This window comes from Ammospiza nelsoni, chromosome 10 (assembly GCF_027579445.1).
Source record: "Ammospiza nelsoni isolate bAmmNel1 chromosome 10, bAmmNel1.pri, whole genome shotgun sequence".
In the NCBI taxonomy this organism is placed as follows: domain Eukaryota; kingdom Metazoa; phylum Chordata; class Aves; order Passeriformes; family Passerellidae; genus Ammospiza; species Ammospiza nelsoni.
In genome coordinates this window covers 9,620,726-9,640,157 of record NC_080642.1, presented here as the reverse complement: position 1 = coordinate 9,640,157, position 19,432 = coordinate 9,620,726, and the positions used below count along the sequence as shown (strand labels likewise).

At 47.4% G+C, this 19,432-nt stretch overlaps 2 protein-coding genes across 2 annotated transcripts in view; both read left to right on the top strand.

Moving 5' to 3' along the window:
- The first annotated feature begins 3,279 nt into the window (after positions 1-3,279).
- C10H2orf72 (chromosome 10 C2orf72 homolog) lies at positions 3,280-9,777 on the top strand. Its single transcript, XM_059479466.1, has 3 exons — positions 3,280-3,808; positions 6,220-6,336; positions 7,552-9,777. Exons 1-3 carry the CDS (start codon positions 3,280-3,282, stop codon positions 7,641-7,643), a joined length of 738 nt encoding a protein of 245 aa, XP_059335449.1. The 3' UTR covers positions 7,644-9,777.
- A 776-nt stretch (positions 9,778-10,553) lies between these two features.
- The window catches only part of PSMD1 (proteasome 26S subunit, non-ATPase 1), a 65,745-nt gene continuing 56,866 nt past the window's right edge, over positions 10,554-19,432 (top strand). Inside the window, exons 1-8 of the mRNA XM_059479010.1 lie at positions 10,554-10,687; positions 12,725-12,768; positions 13,761-13,834; positions 14,081-14,250; positions 15,088-15,293; positions 16,535-16,678; positions 17,409-17,635; positions 19,029-19,092. Coding sequence (XP_059334993.1) covers positions 10,672-10,687; positions 12,725-12,768; positions 13,761-13,834; positions 14,081-14,250; positions 15,088-15,293; positions 16,535-16,678; positions 17,409-17,635; positions 19,029-19,092 — 945 coding nt within the window. The 5' untranslated portion in view covers positions 10,554-10,671. The remainder of the gene's footprint in view (positions 10,688-12,724; positions 12,769-13,760; positions 13,835-14,080; positions 14,251-15,087; positions 15,294-16,534; positions 16,679-17,408; positions 17,636-19,028; positions 19,093-19,432) is intronic.

The following is a 19,432-nucleotide window of genomic DNA, read 5'->3' as shown; positions in this document are numbered from 1 at the left end:
CCTCTGCTACTTCTTTGGGCAACCCAAGGAGGTCTCCATGGATGAGGAGCTCAGTGAGTGCTGGTGCCTTGCAGCAATGCCCTGGAAACAACTGGTAGTGCTACACAAGTAAAGCACGTGCTTTCCAGCATCTAGTAAGGATGTGTTTTTCAAAGTAATAATTGAAGCAAGTTTGGAGAACAAATCAGTGGAAGAGCAAATGTACAAAGGTCTGCTGAGGCTTAGCTTAGGAGCTGGAACTGCAGCCAGTTCCAGCTCCTACCTGGCTCAGAGGCTTTTCCAAGTGTCCCTGTGAGCACCAAAGCTACTGAAAGGAAGAATTTATGGAGCTGGGCTGGGTCATCAGACATCGGGCTCAGAACAGCTCCTACAGATTCCTTCTTGCTCATTCAGTCTCTTTGCTCTTCTATCATCAAAACTGGCACAAGAATCCTTTATCCCTGTCCTCTTTTTACTCTCTTCAGAAGAAAGGTTAATCTTGGCAAATGCAGGCTCTAATGCAGTAGACCTTTTTTTGTTGTTTAGGCTTCAAGGCATTACTGATACACTTCACTCCTTTTTTGAAGTCAGAAATGAAGAGATGTTTTGTCTTCTCTGGACGTATGTAAGAGATGTGATGACCCTCACTTAGGGCTGTCTATAGTGATTCTCTGCAACTGTGACTGTCAGATGGATGTTTGATGGAGTGTCAGATTTTCTAAATATGTCTGAGTTCTTGCTCAGATTCCTGACAGGGCTCTGAAGACATTTTATGGAGGACTACAAATGCTGCTGAGCTCATGACTGCCTCTGAACTGTTTGAGTTGTACCTCTTTAAGTAACACAAAGGGAGTTGTATGTGTTAGATCTTACCCCTGTTAATGAGTAAAGAAATGTAAACAGGGTTGTTTGGGTATTGTGGGTGACATTCACCTTTCCAACCAGCCTGTGCTGACAGTGTTACATGTGTACCCAACATAAACTAAAGAATTGCAGTGGCCATGAAGAACAGCTCTACGTGGTCCCAAATATTAGTTTTTAGTGGCTGTGCTGGCAGTTTGAACATCGAGGCCACTGCAGAGAAGTAGCCAGTGGTGTACCTGAGTTAGGAAGAAAACTCCAATTTTTTATATACCTTCTCTGCAAGAATTATCTTCATAAATGTGGGGAATTGCCAACTAGAAAGCCAGCTTCCCAGTGCCTGAGGCATCTTGGCATCTCTAGGCAAGCCACTGGCGTAGTGCTGCTCTGGAAGAGCTCCGTGAGAGCCGTGCTGTAATAGTCTGCACATCAGTCAGTGCTTAACCAGTACCACCACACCACAGGCTGTGCTGGCAGCTCATGAGGAGTGAAAACACTCTGTGGATCTCTTGGCAGTTTTCCAGAGAGATGAGGACTTCTGGGGACTAGCATAGTGTTCCTGTCCCCTCCTGCTGCTGACACAAGTCATAACGCTGATTATACCCTGGACTTTTGTCCATGGGACCATGAACAGGCTTCTGAACAGATGAAAAAATCCTTGTAAATACAAAATCTGGGCAACACTAAGGCCACACCAGCCTACTGAATTATGTCTGACTTTGTAGCCCTCCCATGTTGACAGCTACTCTCAGGGCTACCACACTGGCATGGGGGCACAGGCTCTTGGAGACCCTGATCTTTGGAAGAGGAGCCTAATCTTTCTGTTTTACCTTCCTCTTTTTGCCCTGTCCCATTTGCTTGTCAGCATTTGTCCATGAGTAAATTACTTTTGCTAGGACCCAGGGCAGAAAGTCTCTCTTCAAACCCTCATCCGTGATACTAGCCTGGGGCAGTGTTGCTCAGCCTTCCGTACTGGGGAAAATATTTTCCTTGGATTAAAATTGGTACCACATTGTGACCTTCCCGAGCTGCCACACTGCTGTTGTGCCTGGGGATCAGCCTGTGGTGCATCCTTTCTACTGTGGCTCCTGATCTGCTTGGCTTTGGGGACACATGGTCATGAGTGTGGGCAGGCAGCAGGCACGATGGCTCAGCCACATTTGTGGCTGAGTGTATCTGAACACCCATGTTGGCAATCACCAATCCAGGACAGACACATGGATTTTGGTTCTGCTTTCACACCCAGTACACTCAGAGACTCCTCCACTCATCCCACAAGAGATGGTTTGCCTCCAAAACTCCTCAGAGAGCAATTGGCCAAGGTGACTCTGGCCGTTTACACCTTTGAGCTGTTTATCCCTTCCCAGGTTCTTGCGATAAGACGTTATTTGTTTGGAGGAGCCTGTTCTGATATGGCATAGGGGAAGTACTTACTGCATGCCATGGATTGGAACTTCCCCATGCAAGTGTCAGGGCTGGGCACAATGGCTTTCATTCACTGTTGGATGGCAGAGATCTGTGTAACAGAGTGCCAGCACTGAAGCCCTGACTAAAGCTCCACACACATCCCTGGAAACATTAGTGCTTTGATGGGATGTAGTGATGTTGATGCTTGTGGGCCTGTGACTGCAGGCTCTGTTTTGCATGGAGGTGGCAGAGGGGAAGTCAAAGGGCTCTGGCTTGGGAAGGGACTCAGAGATGCAGCATGTGGTGTGGGGGCTGCAGCTGAGGTATGCACTTGGGAGCAGTGGGGTGGGTGTGTCCTTTGAGGGCATAATTGTTTCCCAAGGAGGAATCGTTTTCAGGGGTGGCTATAGCCTGGCCAGGCTGTGCAGCAGCATAGTGCACATGATGCCAGAGAGACCACCCCATTGCTGCTCTGGGGTATGAGATGCCACACCATAGGGGACACCCTGGGGATGATGATCATGATTGCATGATCAGCTGCTCCTCTGTCATTAAGTACAGGCTCTCTGCAATTTGCAAGCTGTTACAGCTGCAGTTTTCAGTGTGTGTCCCATTTTGCAGCCATCACGGCCTCTCCTCATCCCCTCTCACATTTCAAGCCCCTCCACAACACAGTTTTTTGCCTGAATTTTATCAACTCCTCATCGGCAAGAAGACCAGCCTGTGCAAGGGTTCTGAGTCTGGTCGTTTGGCAGATCCGGGGGCTCTTTACTAGCCTCTCTGCTGCGCCCACCGGGCAGCAGGCAGGGGCTGTTCACCCCGCTGGATTGCGCAGGTCCGGGACGGGGCTGGAAGCGGGGGGGATCCTTGATACCCTCTCGCCCCGCTGCCCCGGGGTGTTGCTCTGCGCGGGGCCGGGGCTGGTGCCCCGGGCTGGTGCAGGGTGCCGGGGCGGGTGCGGGCCAGTGGGCGGTGCGGAGCCGGGGGCCGGGGAACAGGCGGATGCGGACCGGACAGGGAGCAGGGCGGGGGATGGCGGCGGCGGACCTGCAGGAGCTGCGGACGCTGGTGGAGCGGGCGGGCGGCCGGCGGGCAGTACTGCTGGTGGCCGAGGTGGCGGAGGGGGCCCCGGCGGCGCCCGCCCTGGCCGCCTTCGCCCGCGACCTCCTGGACGACGAGGCGCCGCGCTCAGCGCGCCCGGGGCCGGTGCCGGGGTGCCGGGCGCGGCGCTCGCCGGGCGCCGGGGGCCGGGCGCTGGGAGCGCGGCTGCTGCTGGTGCTGTGCGGCGGCGGGGCGGCGCGGGACCGCGGGGCGCGGACTCGCCTGCGGGAGGTGGTGCGGGACGTGCGCGGCCGCCTGCCCGCGGGGCCGCCGCCCGCCGTCGTGGGTGTCCTGCTGCCCGGCGGGGACGGAGAGGACGCGGCGGTGCTGGACGCGGCCCTGCGGCGGCACTTCCCGGCGCCCGGCACGGTGCAGGCGGCCCGGTACAGCCCGGGCAGCCCCGGCGATTGCCGTGCCGCCGCCTGCCGCGCTCTGCGGGCTGCCCTGCAGCACCCCGCAGGTACCAGGGTCGGGAGAGCCCTTCCTTCCTCCCTCCCTCACCCGGGGCCCGGTTTTTACGTGGGATTTGCTCTGTTTTCCTGTGGGATTTTCCCCTTCTCAGTGGGATCTACCCCATCCTAATGGGTTCTGATCTCTCCTCATGGGATCTCCCCTACAATGCGGTCAGGTTTTTAACATTAGGATCTAACAATTTCTGATGGGAGCTTCCTCTGACCCAATGAGATCTGGCTTTTCCCATTGGAATTGGACCACTCACTACTGATGGGATTTTTACACACACCCAATCCGATCCGCCTTTTCCCAATGCAATCTTTTTCATGCTGGTGGGATCAGAGCCTTTCCAGTGGGATCTGCCTCTTTCTGGTGCGGTTCCCAGACCTGGCAGCCAGGGCAGACAAACTTCCCAGCAGTTTGGGAAACACTAGAGCAACTCATGGATAACAGGGATATGGCAGCTGACAGCCATGACATTGTGGCCATCCATGACCACAATGTTTCCATGCTTATTGGATGTGTGGTTTTGGGGGAAGCAGGACTGGGATGTGGCCTGTGCCACAGGGTGCAGGCAGAACCTGACCTTCCTGCAGGAGGAAGATGCTTGCGCTGATTTTGCATAATGAATAAGTAACAAAAGCAAGTTGTCGTTTGCATGTAGAACAATATGTCAGGATGAAAGCTGGGTGTCAGCCAGGCCTGAGGAGCAGCATTTGCCCTGGGGTGGAAGGGGAGTTGGGTTTGTGTGTCAGTGCAGGGTGATGGGCAGCTGGGCAGGCTCTGCTCTTGCAGCTGCCACATAAAACACTTTAATCTTTGGCACTGCTTGTCTTGGGCTGTTTCCCTTTGCTCCTCCCTTCTTTCATTTTTTCCCACTTTTACCTTGCTCCCCAGGATTTCCAGGGGCTTGGGTGTTTTGCTGGCTTTACCTTGAGGGATCCCGCCTCTTGCCCTCAGCACCACAGGGTTGACAGGGTCTCCTGGGATCCCTGGGACATGGGGATGATTTGCTGCAGTGCAGGTGCTTCTTTCTATCAGCTCAGCCCAGAAGCCTGGACCTGAATGTTGAGGAGCTTTGAGGTGACTGGTGCTGAGGGCACAGGGCTGTCCTCTGCCACATCTCTACTGAGGCCCACAGCTCTTTCCAGCTTCTCTCCTTTCATATGCTTTTGTCTTCCTCACGTTGTTCCTGCTGCAAGAATTTCTGGTGTGCTCCCAGACATCTGTGAATCCTCCAGTTCTGGTTGCAGCAGTCTGGTAGGACAGCAGCTGCAGAGGCAGAAAAACATCCCTGCATACCTTTTTCTGCCTTGGCACTTTGCTGGTGCTTGGCTCAGTATATGTATTTTTGTGGCTGGCTGTGGAGAACGAGAAGCAGGAGCTGGCTTGGGTGTTATAGCCTGTTTGTGTGTGCTCACTCACTTCTGATGCTCTGCCTGGTGCTCTGAGTCATGTAAGTGCCCCAGTGTGTGTAATGAGGACACTCATCACCTTCAGGCTTCAACCTTAGGCAGGGATAACTCCTTTTCCATGCTTCTGTGAGCTTTGCCTTCAAAAATCTCCACCTGGACAGAGGGATCCCAAGCGTAGCTGTGCCTCCAAAGAGCAGTTGAACACTTCAGGCAGTGCACCCCAGGCTGTGCACTGGAGTTTTTTGTTTGTTGACTGCCAGAAAGACACTGAGCCCTTTAGTGTCGTAATGGCTCAATAAAGTGAAGGACACTGAAGTGGTTTATCATTTATTATCTGGTTAGGAGGTGACAGGCTGGATGATATTTCAATGAGAATACTGAACTGCTGCTGTTGGAGATCATATAAAATTATGCTGCTGTAGTATTTTACAGGTTGCTGTAGTGTTTTACTAAAATGGTTGGAAAGTCTGTAGTAACCTTGTTGTCTTCTAGAAAAATTACCATACATTGACTACATGCTCCCTGCAATTTGTAAACAGTTTCAGCTGCTGCAAGACCCGGGGTCCAGCAGGTCTCCATGGGAGGGAGGAATTGCTTAATAAAGCAGGGAGCAGTAAACAGGTTGATGTGGTAGAAGCTGTGTGACAATGCAAAAGGAAAACTTCCTTCTGTGGGAATTCTCTAACTGTGGCTGTCAGTCCCCAGCCTCACCATGTGTGCCAGCTGAGCTGCTGCCAGGTTTCCTGCTCACTCTTGGCTGCCACATCCAGACTGGTTTTGGCAGCAAGGTGGCAAAGTACAAACTGACATCAGGGACAAACTTCCAGGGTAGAAGAGAAGTCAAAAATAAGGGATGCCAGGGTTTCCTCTGTGCTTTCCAGTGGTGGGCTTTATGGACCTGGTTTTGGGCCTAGTTTTGTTGCCAGGCTCATGGAGGGAGATGTGAAGAAGCAGCAGGGCTGACCTGCTGCCAGTCTGAACTCATCTTCTCTGGTTTATTCAGAAGACATGAAAGACAGGGAGAGGTGGAGGCTGCCATCCTTCCTGCAGTGCATTTCTTGGAACCAGAGGAGCTGGAGAAAAGATTACAAAGCAAAAGCTGAAAACAACATTCATGAAGGTATGCCCAGCTCCCTCCCTTGTACTCTGTTGTGATTGTCAGAAGCTCCTCATGATTCCCTGGTGGTTCTGGTGCCCAAGCCCCTTGCTGGTAGCCTCTTCCAGCTACTTCCAGCTCTGCAGCTGACCTTGCTTCCCTGGCTGTGGTTTAGCCCAAACCTGAAGACAACCAGCACATATGTCTGCTTTGTTGTCATTTCCTTGTTTCCTGACCTTTTGCTTGTCTAAACAAAATCACACTGAGTCTGGTGCCCAAATACATCCCTGGAAGCATTGCTGAACTCAGCTGCATCTTGTTTGAATGTCTGGAAGCAGAACTACTCTGTCTAATCAATGAATTGGAAGCACCCTGATATTGTGTGATGTTTTCTGCAAACATGGGTGGAAGGAGTGCTCCCAAAACATTTGCTTTTAGGGCTGGCAGAGAGAAGGGAGAGGGCAGTCAGCCGTGGGCTCCCTGATCCTAAAAGAAATTGTTCAGGTAGCACATAGCATAGCATTCAGCCTTTGTGCATGGCTGGCACTTTGGCTTGCACTTCCTAGCAGTGACTTCATTTCTGCAGGAGGGCCTCATGCAGGAGGCTACAAGGCTTGTGCTGTGGAGATCCAAGTTGTACTATGAAGCACAAAGAGGAGGGAAAGCTCCTTCAGTGTAAAAAGAAAGACTAGACTAGAATAGAATGTTATATTTTCACTTGAAAGGGACCTGCAATAATCATCTAGCCCAACTGCCTGACCACTTCAGGGCTCACCAGATTTCAAAGGATGTTATTAAGGGCCTTGTCCAAATGCCTCTTAAATATATAAAATACTTAAAGAGCATAAGAGTCAGACAAAACAACTGAAATGAATGCCCAGTTTATGGAGCTTTGAGACATGTGAGACATATGAGGCTTGTGAGACCCACTCTCCACGGTCAGAAAATGGAAGTGTCTGATCTTGCTGTCAGTGCCAGGCAGGCAACACCCTGTAGCCATGCAACTTATTTTGAGATTGCTCAGACTTCAGGAGACCAGGAGCCAGGCCCTGTGCTCCTTTGCTCTATTTGCTGAAGCAATGTTAAGTTTGTAAAACAAAATGAAAAAAACAGCTGTGCTTAGGTTGTGAGTATATATCAATTGTTTCAGCCCATGCTTTTTTTTCATCTTAAGCTGCATTTTCTGGGAAGAGGGGTTTTCCATTCAGGTCTGCCTTGACCTCTCTCTGCTCCCTGCAGATGACCTGCAGGATCCAGAGGAAGAAGTGGCTCTGGCCAGCCTTTCCCCCAATGGAACCTGTGAAGAAGCTGCTGGAGGCACAGGCACCTAGAGCTGCTGGGCATCCAACAGAGTCCACATCCCAGACCTGCCCAGTGGATTTGGAGCAATGGGAGCAGGAGCTGGTGCAGGCCCCTCTCTTCCAAGGACCCACAGCTCCAGGGAAAAGCTGCTTGGCTGAACTCATCAGAGTTTTTTTACTTGCCACCAGCACAGAGGGTCTGTGCCAGAGAGCCATTCCCTGCTGCCCAGGGGCACTTGGAGCTGCTGCTGGACCCTGGGCTACTGAGAAGCCCTTTGGGATGAACACCACATCCTGGGCAATATGACTTTGGGACTTTGAGTGTGAAATGCAGCCACCTGTTTGAAGAATGAGAAATGTTTTCTGAGCAAAGTTCCCTGCTGAGGTTGCTGGGGCTGGCCTCCCTTGCAGACTGATTCTGCTGCCTTGTTTTCCTACTTTATTGGTGCTTGGAAGTTCCCACCCTCCTTGTGATCAAAAACCAAATCAAACCAAAACAGAACAAAAAAAAAAACAAAAAAAAAAGACCAAAAACAAAAAACCAAACAAACAAAAAAAAAAAAACCCAACCAAGTAACACCAGTGGCTTGGAGACTGCAGTGGAGTGGGACTAAGTGTAAGCTCTGGGGTCTACCAGCTACTGAAAAGGCTTGAATGTAACAGTGTAACATAAATAATGCAATAACAGCCCAGCTTGAGGAGCAGGAGTAACACGAAGGATATTTACTGACGGTACTGGCACCTAGATCAGAGTGGGCTTTGGAGCAGGATCTGTCCCTCTGGCCTGTCCTGGTGCTCATAGACTGAGGGATGCCTGGGTTGGAGGGTGACAGGGGGGCACTAAGGGGTGGCTGCTGCTAGATGGGGCTACAGGAGAGGGCCACCTTACCTGGGAGATCTCCACAGGCATGGTGGCACATCTTGGAGGTGCCTGCAGCACAAGAGGTGGCTGTTTCATAAATAAACATAAAAATATAAAAATTATCTATTTAAGTAGTTCCAAAGGGTTGCCTGTAACCTGTGGGGCCACACCACAAAGTAGAAGTCCTTGGTTTACAAGGCGTATTACTCTAATGCTAAGAATATCTTTTAAATTCTTTATGCAACATAAAAGAGGTCTTGTTTTATTTTGAGCACAAGCTTGGGGCTGGCTTTCCTTTAGGAGTTTCCTTCAGCTCAGATCAGAAATTTCAACCTGCCTACCTCTACTTTGGGTTAGTTGCCAAAATGCATCCTCTGTGCATGTCTGTCCTCTCTCTGGCTCCTTTTTCCCCCACTGGCAGCAGAAGTTTCTGGAGTCCTGCCAGCTCTGGCCTCCAGTACTCTGCCTTTGGCATCCCTCTAGCTCTTACCTGGAGCAGGGGATGCTGCTCTGCACAGAGGGCACTGACCCATTCTCCTTCCAGCCTGCAGGATTTCTGTGCTTATGACCTGTGCAAAACACAAATGTAACCAAGTGACTTGGTGGGGGTGGCTGTGTTACCAGCCCCACATTTCAGCACTGAGCACTCAGTGCATCTTGGTGAAATCAAGGTTCCCTCCTGCTCCATCCCTGCACAGCCCAGGTCTGTATTTCCCAGTTAAGCCCTTGGTTGGGTGGGTCAAGCAGGACTCACCAGGAGCAATCTTTATTTTCTTGCAGCATTTAGCCTTTGCTGCTAAGCATTCTCCAATGAAGAGGTGGCCCAAGAGCACAGACTGGCAGTTAAACCTCCCTTGGTGCTGCAAATCCACTGGATTTATTTACTGGTAATTTTTAGGTAAATAATGCAAGTTTATCCCTGCAAGAGACTGGTGGAAGTGGATGAACTGCCTGGGCCTTAGGGGGTGTGAGTGAGAATATATTTGACCAAAAGTATTATTTTTCTTTGACCGAAGAATAAAAGTGACTTGAATTACTTTTTTTTTTTTTAGCTTTTCTCTGTTCACTATCTGTGCACTTGGAGGTGTAAGCAGATAGTTTTACATGTTTAATTGATTGAATAATTTAAGGGCACTATTACATGCTTGTTGAATAAAGACACTTAATTTCCAAATTGGAATGTGCTTATCTGTTTGCCAGTGTTATTCTTAAAGTAGCATTATGTATAGCTTAACTCATATTCATCTTGGCTTGAAAAAACTGGATATAGAGATGGAATGGAAGTGACCCCAGTGTCTGAAATGCAGAAGATCAGAACTGAGTGCAGCCCAGGTGGGGCAATGGAGAAGGCTGGACCTCTTCCCAGTTGTCCAAGAGCGGGGCAGCCCCTCTTGGCATTTTAGGTAGGGGTCTGATAAGCTTTCATTAGGAACTTTCATTAATAACTTTCACTAACTGACACCATTATGCATCCTCAAGGAATTCAAGCCCTTCACAGGGTATTTCCTCCTATTCAGTAGCATCAAGAAGAAATTAATGCTGCCGAGGTCTGGGCACTTCTGTCCCTTGTGTGTAGCATCGCTGCTCCTGAGCTGAACTTTCCCTGCCGCAAATCCCCCAGCCTGGGTATCCCATCTGTCTTGTGCCGCAGAGGCGGCCGGCACGCGTTAAACCCATGGGATAAAATCGCTGATCCTCGCACTGCCCTGGGACACGCCGCGCCCCTCCCGATGCGCGCCCGGCGCGGCCGGCCTGTCCCGGCGGGGGAAGCAGCCGCTGCTCTGGGCACGGCACAAACGCGGGCACCGGCGGGGTCACTCGTGGGGAGCTCGCAGGTCTCGCTCAGGCAGCGGTGCTGGGTCTGCGGGAGCCCGTGGGGAGCCCGTGGGGGCTGTGAGGGAGCCCCGGGGGGTCTCGGGGGTGCCGGGGCGTCCGTGAGGGGCGGCGGGCGCTACGAGGCCCCCGGTGGCAGGGCTGCCCCGCTCCTGCCTGCCTGTTCCTCCGCCGTCCCGCGCAGGCGATCGCACGGGCACCCCTCCCGGCGCAGCGCGGAGCCGCCGGAAGAGGCCCTTGGCTGCACTTCCGGGCCGGGCAGCGGCGGCGGAACCGCGGTTGGGCCGGACCGGACCCGACCCGCCCCCCCCCGGACCCTTCGGACCTCCCCGACCTCCCTTCCGAGGGCAGCCGGGCGGCACCATGATCACCTCGGCCGGTGAGGCAGCAGCGCGGGGCGGCGTTGTCCGCCGGAGTTTCGCTGAGTCAGGGCCGTGACTGAGCACCGCCGCGGCTCCGCGGGGCCGCCCGTCCCGGGGCTCCCCCGGCCCGAACAGCCCCGGACGGCAGAGGGAGCCCACCCCGGTGCCCGGCGGTCCGGCACGAGCGGCTCCTGCAGCCCGGTGCCGTGTCCGTCTCCCGCCGGTGCCTCCCGGGGTCCCGCGGTGGGAGCGGGCGGGTTCCGCTGCTCGGGGCGAACGGCGCAGTTTGGGTGTGAGAGCGGAGCGCGCTCGGGAGCGCAGCGGGAGTGAGAGGGGCAGGAGGAGGAAGGAGTTGGGAGTTCAGAAACGCAAACCCCTTGCACAGGAAGGGTCGGTCCGAGGATGCGGGATAATGAAGCGTGTGAGGGGTTGGATGTTACGCGGTGTTTGTGCCGCTGGTGGGAATTGATAGTGTAAAAAACACGGGAAGTATTCCCAGAAATACTCAGGCCTGGAATTAACATGCGGCTGGTTGTGGCTTAGCGAGAAAAACAGTGCAGAGAGTGACAGCGTCCAGGGAGCTTTCTCTTCCTGAACCCTTTGCTTTATTGAAGTCTTTATTTTTATTGAGGAGAAGTAGGAATTAATTTTGGAGGCATTTTAAAAATGTGAAAATGGTATGTGGCAGCGAATATGTAGGTGGTGTGTGGGAGTGAGATTGCGTTCTCCTGACAGACCAAGTAAATGCAAGGACTTATTTTAAATAATAGTAATGATAATAATAAAAACCCAAAGCAAACATTTGGTGCAGAGATGCAGGAGACAGCTGGGAGGAGCTGGAAGTGGGATGGCTGCTGAATCTGCCTTCTTTGCCTAAGAGCCATGTTGGTGTTCCTTCAGTTCCTGTTACTGATGAATGTGTCTAACCTGGTCTTTAAGAACAATACCTGATAATGCAGGATCTGCAACTTCATTAGGCAAAGGAATAAATGTGTTCTTGTGAGAAAACTTTTCAGATCATCAGACCTCATTCTTTGAGGCTTCGCTAATGTTTGGTGTTACTGCCTTCCTGCTGGCAGCTGCCCTGAATGCTGCACCCTTCCCAGGTGTCTGTAGAGGAGCCAGTGAGGAGCCTCCAGCCCCCTTGAGGAGCTGCCTGCCAGAACTCCTGTTCCCAGCACCCTGGTTTGCTCCTGACTCAAACGTGGTGCCCAGCACTGGGCACAGGCTCTGCCCAGTGGGTGCCAAGGGAAGGGAAGGTGCCCCATGGATCTGCCAAGAACTGCTCTCACTTACACATCTGTGTGAGGTTTGGGATCTCTGCCTCCCACTGCAGCCAAATGATATTATTGATCATATTTTAAATAAGCCTCTGTACTGTTCAGATTCTATATTTGTACATTTTGGTTTGGACCTGCACATCCTTCTTTTAGATTTGTCAAGATCTTTTGGGAGCCCAGTTCAGCCCTCCAAAGGCTTGCTGGTCTTTCCAGTTTCATGTGTTTTTTCAGATTTAAAGAAGTTGTCAAGCTGTACAACAGAGTAAAGAGTGAAAGCAGTGCATTGTGTTGGACTTTGATCAGATCATATTCCAACCCTTTCTGTTGCATCTTTGCAGTCTGGCAATGAAACCACCTATCCCTGTTCTTCACATTAGCTCCTGTGAACCTCTCAGTCATGCCAGTTAAACAATATTTCTGTAACTGTACAAATGTTCTGGGACAGGATCAGCAGTCAAAAGCATAAAGCTGTGAGGTACATCTCCTCTTATCCATGAGGCCAGTTTCCTTGGCATGGAAAAATTCTTTGTTTTCCCCTAGGAAGGATCCTTGTTTTCCCCTTTTATAAATAATGTACATTTTCACTAATAAATTCTGAGCTATTTTATGTTATATTTAATACAAACTTGAATCTGATCTTTGAAGTTTTATACTGGAGATTTAAAATCAGTATTCCAGAGACAGCCTTCTTTCCTGTTCTGTTGGTTTTGAACTAAATGACAAGCTTACTTCTGATACAGAGAAACCAAAAGTAACTATGATCTTGTTTTGCAGCTGGAATTATCTCTCTTCTGGATGAAGAAGAGCCACAGCTCAAGGTAAGCTCTTACATCTGAGAGCAAATAACAGCAAATGGATTATGTGGAGAGCTTAAAATCAAAAAGGAGCAGATCTCAGTAATTTCTGGTTGGACAGCAGCTGGTGGGCACCAAATTGTATCTAGCCTGGAAGCTAAAAGAAAGGGCTTAAATAAATGATAACACATTGAAAACTTCCTTGTTTGGAGCATGGATCTAGCAGGAGCTTCAAATGCAAAAATCTCTATTCATGAAAGCTCCCTTCTCTCTGGTGGTAATGGAGCTTTGTTACTTAAAATTGTTCCAGAGGCTGCATTTGACTATGTAAAATACAAAGTTGAAGAGCAGCTCAGGTTTTTAGAATAATTTAACCAATGTAGAACAAAACCACAGTTACAGTTTTCATTTGGAAAAAAAAATCACAGTAATAGTACAACAAGAAGAAAACAGCAACAGAAACTTTCCAGGGCACAGAGGGTATGAATTCACAGAGCACCAACACTCAGAATGGTGATGTGTTATGGAACATGCACTTATCAATATTTGTAATTCCCTAATTGTTTTTCTTGGATACACACATAGGTAGTATTGGATCTGAATGATCCCTGATTTTGCTGTGAGCTGACTACAAGTGGGCTGATTGTGGTTTGTTTATCATCTGAAGTACTGTGTCCATATAGATAAATAGAGTTGGCTGCTGTAGGCCACAGGATGATTCCATGTGCTACACAAAGATTGTCACAATTTTGTCTGTTAGACACATCAGCCAATCATTCATCAGAGAGAGGCCATGGAAAGGAATGCTGGAGTTCTCTTACCTATGATGTGAACAGCTTTGTTTGCAAAGGACTTGCAAAGAGTAGTGAATGCTTGCAAAGATCTTTTAAAATAGAATTTGCTGTTGAAATGGGTCAGTGTTGATGATACTCATCCTAGAATGTACTTCATTTTTTCTGGGGAAAGGTGGTGAATGCATTTTTAATATAATATAACTTTACCTTTTTCTTTTTTAGGAGTTTGCTCTTCACAAGTTGAATGCTGTTGTCAATGACTTCTGGGCAGAAATCTCTGAGTCAGTGGACAAAATGTAAGAGAAGACACTTAATACTGTTTAAAAAGAACATGAGATATGAAGTGGATGTAATTCTGGTTTCTTGACAATGGTTAACATAACATGTAGCTCCATATTACCTAGAAAGCTCTGATGTGTGTGGTTGTGGAGTTAGAGCTGTGGTCCCAAAGATGCAAGTTCAGTCAAGCTTGTACTTGAGTCATGTGGCCTTAAGGAGATCTGAGCACTCAGAGCTGATGCTCTTCTCTCCCTCCTCTGCAGTGAAGTTCTCTATGAAGACGAAGGTTTTCGGAGCCGCCAGTTTGCTGCTCTGGTTGCTTCCAAAGTGTTTTACCACCTGGGAGCCTTTGAGGAATCCCTGAACTATGCCCTGGGAGCTGGTGACCTCTTCAATGTCAACGACAACTCGGAATATGTGGAGACCATCATTGGTAAGGAACTGTTGCTGCAAAGGAAAAGCTCTTGTGTTGTCAACACTGCTGTAACTTTGAAATTTTACTTAGTTTAGCTTTTTTCTCTGTACTCTTCTGGCTGTCTTTGTGTTCATTTAAACCAATGCTGTAGTTAATTTTAACCAGTTTATTTGTACTTTCTTATGTTTTGGGATTCTGTAATGGAACTGACTTTGGAGTTCTGGAGTTCTTTTCCTATTCTTAACCTTTATTCTATAGTGAATTCCTAATAAGAAAATTGCTTTGGTTGTTTATTGTCCTTTCTCATTTGTGTGCTGATGTTATCAATTTCAGCATGACTTTGGAAATAATTGACTGCTAAGTGTAGCTGGACGTTTAATTGAGAGGGACAGTTGTGTTTATTCACTGCTGACTTGCCACAATAAGGTGGCAAGTCAGCAGTTGACTGCAGGTATAATGTGAATGCCTTTTAAAAATCTCATCTTCTGGAGTCACTTGCTTTTTACATCATATTTTACAGGATATGATGGATCTGGGCTGGCCTACAGTCTCCCCAGCTGGTGTTTGCAGTGGAGCTAGGAAGTCTCCCATTGCTGATTTCTCATTTATTTAACATGACAATTGAGAAAAGATCATATTCTTGGTTTAATTTTTAAAATACCTACTTGATTTCAGCACTAAAATCTGAGAAGTGTTTTCCACTATTATCTGTATATGACTACACAAATGTGTAATTTCCCATACTGTACTTGCTGCTAGAGCATGTTCATGCACATGCTGGTCTCTTCACCTGCACAAAACTGCAAAAATCTGAGAACTTGACTTTTCCCCCCATATTTGTTCATATCTCTTCAGCAAAATGCATCGACCACTACACCAAGCAGTGTGTGGAGAACGCAGAGCTGCCAGAAGGGGAGAAGAAGCCCGTGGATGAGAGGCTGGAGGGGATTGTGAACAAAATGTTCCAGCGCTGCTTGGATGACCACAAGTACAAGCAGGCCATTGGCATCGCTCTGGAGACACGCAGGCTGGACATCTTTGAGAAAACCATCCTTGAGTCGGTATGTGCAGGAGGCAGGAGGTGCCTGTAGATGGGCTTTTCCAGCTAGGGATCCAGAAATCAAGTGCAAGATCCATGTTGCTGTGGAACTTGCCCTGTTATGTATGAAGAGAACAAAAGATTAAACTCAGGGGTGTTCAGTTCAGTGTGTTCATGGAAAGCAGAGCCACTCAGGAATGTCAAATGTAGGAAGATCCCCCCCTACCTTTAGGAAATCCTTGAGCCACAAATTTATGGGACAATATTCCCAGGAAGCTTGGCTATGTGCCCTCTTGTTAAGGTATTCCCTGTCAGCTACTGGCAGAGATACAATACTGGTATAATGTAAGAACAGCCCTTTTATTTACCATACAGTCTATCAACTGCTGTAATTCACCATGGGAAGGAATCCTTAGGGCTGGATAAGTGATTATTAATGGCAAGCAAAAGAAAAAACTCCAGTAGGTGGGTGAGCTGCTGTAATTTTCAGTGACTCTGTGCAGTCTTGGCCTGCCCTGACTCAAAGACGGTGCACCTTGGCTTTAAAATCTTTCACTGAGGCTTTAAGGTAAGTCATGTTACTGTTAGTGTCAGTAAGATAAGCAGGCCTATAGTCATCTGCAACAGCTCAGCAGTTGTGTGCAATTTTGTTATGCTATAGTATCTCAATCATATCCCAGACATATGGCTTGAATCCTTTAAATTTTACAGCTTTTCAGTTTACAACTTTTATGTATGCTTGGATGTTTCCCATTTCTGTGTATGAGTGATAATCATAAGGCATCCATCTTGCTTTCATTATTCTCTTTGTTGTCCTATGCAATTAATAACTTGCCCATTATAAATCCCTCATTTTGAATTACCTTTCTGAGGTCTAGTAACCAAATCAGCTTCTCAAACTTGATCTTTTCTTGGTGCATGGTTTGTTTTGCTAATATTTTATGTTAGTACAGTGAATTTCACTGCATTCAAAACTGATTGTTTGAACAAGAAGCGTGAAGGGAAGATAGGTATTGTACTTTTAAGTTAATATTTTGTATGTTTTAACTTCAGAATTAAATATTTGTCCTGCATGATTTTGATAGTGTTTTTTCTTTAAACTGCAATACACCTGTATATAAACTTTCCTGAAAATAGGAAAGGAAACTGAAGATATATATGCACATTTGGTCTGCTTTTTAAAATAGAAAAAGTATTGCTTTATTTTCCTCTCTAAATCCTTCTTGTCAGTCTGATGTTTGATATCCCTGAATTTTATTTTAGAATGATGTTCCTGGGATGCTGGCCTACAGCTTGAAGCTCTGTATGTCTTTGATGCAGAATAAACAGTTTCGTAACAAAGTCTTGAGAGTTCTAGTTAAAATCTACATGAATCTGGAGAAACCAGACTTCATCAATGTGTGCCAGGTAAACTTTTTAAAGTCATCTTTAAGGATAATAAAAAGTTGTACTTCTGTAGGTATATTTGGCATGACATCTACCTGTTCTCTGTCTTTTATTCAGTTAAATGAAATATATTTTCCTGGTTGCGTCCTTCTAACATATATCAGAGTGAGACCAACTTGAAAAAGAGATGTAAAGATTACATATTTGGTCAATTTATAGAGAAAGAAATCCACTCAAAGGCAGTTTGAGGGTGACAGAATATTTTAAGCCTATGTAGGGAGTATCACATGGTAGGTTCACAGCTTGGAATTTTATTTATTCTGCACAAGAACATTTCCAGTGCTTTGTTTTTTTGGTAAGCCATTGTCTGAAAGTGTTTAGACAACCAGTTGTGAAGTTACTCAGATGTTCTCAGATCTTTGCCAGTCTTGGTATGCCATGTACACATGACTCAGTATTATGCCTGTTTCATTTCAGCTGAGACATCCCTACAGAATGACTGGTGCTTCTTCAATGTGCTTTTGAATTTCTGTGTCCAGTAGGACAAGTCTTGTTTTTCTGTGAAAACTCTCCTGAGTTTTCTATTGTCTTCACTGAAAAAGAGGAAAGTTTTCTTTCTTTGGAGGGAATGTTCTGTGGAGCAGCAAATGAGGGAATTGGAGTGCAGCCTTGGGTAGTTCTGCTTTCTCATTCTGAGGTATCTAATGTCTTCTCCTAATTTTTTTTCTGTTCTTCCCTTTCTCCTGCTCAGTGCCTGATATTCCTGGATGACCCACAGGCTGTGAGTGACATCTTGGAAAAATTGGTGAAGGATGATAACCTTCTCATGGCCTACCAAATTTGCTTTGACCTGTATGAAAGCGCGAGCCAGCAGTTCCTGTCTTCTGTCATCCAGAATCTGCGCACGGTTGGAACTCCCGTTGCCTCTGTGCCTGGATCCACCAACACTGGCACTGTCCCTGGATCAGAGAAAGACAGGTGAGGAGATTGACTGGAGAGGTGGTGGAGTTCTTTGGCTCCAGTTCTGCTCTAAGGCAGCCTCATATGTGTGGATGCTTTTTACAAGCTGTCAAGTTACTCCCCCTTACTTAAGTATAGGCAAGACGTGCTATTTGCTCAAAACAAAATTGTGTATTACCAAAATCTACTGTTTTTTTAAGGGGATTTTTCTTTGCAGTTGAGATAAGCACAGAGCTGTTATACTGGGGTTCAGCTAATGAGCAGTAATTCATTAAGCTGCAGCATGAGTTGCTTGGGAATGCTGATTCTATGTGGTCTTGGCAGCAACTTGCAGAGCTAAGGAAGGGGGGAGTTCAGGGAAAAAGCTCATGACAGCTATGTGCAAGTTGGGTTTCATATAACAGCTTGTGGGAAGAGTGAGCTTAGATGGTACTGTGGTGTCAACAGACCCTTTTGTACTTGCAGTTCAGAAGAGCTACTCAAATCTACTTTGAGTTTTTAAAAATATGGTCAGTATCACAAATTTTAACTGCAGGAATCTGGTGTTTAGAAAAATCCAAATTGGCCCTAACCATTCTATCATCTTTATTTCTTCTTTTGGTGACTTACAGGAGAACTGGCCAATCTGTGCTAAAGTTGCTGCCCAGCTTAGGGGCAGCATGGAAGAAGTTTATTCTCCAACTGCTGTGTAATCACCATAGAATGCTTACTGGTACTTTCACCAGAGCTCTCATGTCTGTGCACAACCTGCTCCCAGCACTCTTTGATAGTGTGTGGTAGGGAATCCCACATAGATCCAAGCTGGTTGAGTATAGGGGTTTATCCAGCTGTGGAGCTGAGTATTTATACTTTTGAATAAAGTATAAATGCTTTATACTTGAAAGTATAAAGTGACACAGTCACGGCAAGCATTTTCCTCTTCCTCTCTTTTTTTCCAGGGAAATAAAAGGAAAGACACAGAGTAATTTATGTCAGCCTGTGAAGCATTAGAGCAAGGTGCTAACAACAGCTTAATATGTTTAATTTCCTTGTCAACACTCTAGGATCCATGCTAATAGTGACAAGCATAAGGCTTCTAGGGGAGGATATAATTATCCTTGATGCCTTGTTTGTTGACCTTGTTTTCTCACCTGTGTGTGTTGCTTCCCTACAAGCATCTTCATTTTTTGTCTCTGTAGGTGGAATAAGAGAATAGGGTTTTCAGGCCTTTGTCTTCAAGTTGAAAATTGAGTGGAGGGGGAGTTTTCTGCTCAGCAGTAAGCTCCAGATGGTCAGCCCTTGTTCTATCAAAGTCCTCTTTTCCAGTCATCATCTCCAAATCCTACACTGCTCCTTCAGGACAATGTTCAGCCATAATTACAGTTTTTCACTTGTTGCAAGTGATGCATTTTTCATTTCTGTTTTATTTCAGTGATGCTATGGAAGCAGAAGAGAAACCAGGAAGCACTTGTGCAGCAGGGAGGTCTGCAGAAATTGTGAGTGCTATTTCTGAAACAGACCTTAGTTTTTCTTACATATTCTCTTTGGGTGTCTAGGATTTCTAAATTGGTTTGGCTTGAAGGTGTGAAGTTACTTTAGGCCTACATGGTGCTGTGTTGCTGGGCTAGTTGGTTGGAATTTTTTTGTTTAGTTTCTTTTCCCAAGTATTGGAGAAAGTGAGTTCACTTCTGACATGCACATACAGTTGCAATTCAGCATGTAGAATAGCTAATGCAGTTTTGACATTTCCAATGCTGCATACAAGGAGTGTTACCAGAGAGGAAGGTAAAACCCAAGACAAGTTGTTTTTTGTTTTTCTTCTTTTTCCCCATGGTA

Excerpts from the sequence above, each read along its gene's own strand:
- C10H2orf72 (XM_059479466.1), top strand. The coding sequence starts at position 3,280 with ATGGCGGCGGCGGACCTGCAGGAGCTGCGGACGCTGGTGGAGCGGGCG. Across the intron at positions 3,809-6,219 it reads TGCCCTGCAGCACCCCGCAG|AAGACATGAAAGACAGGGAG; the intron begins GTACCAGGGTCG and ends TGGTTTATTCAG. Across the intron at positions 6,337-7,551 it reads TGAAAACAACATTCATGAAG|ATGACCTGCAGGATCCAGAG; the intron begins GTATGCCCAGCT and ends TGCTCCCTGCAG.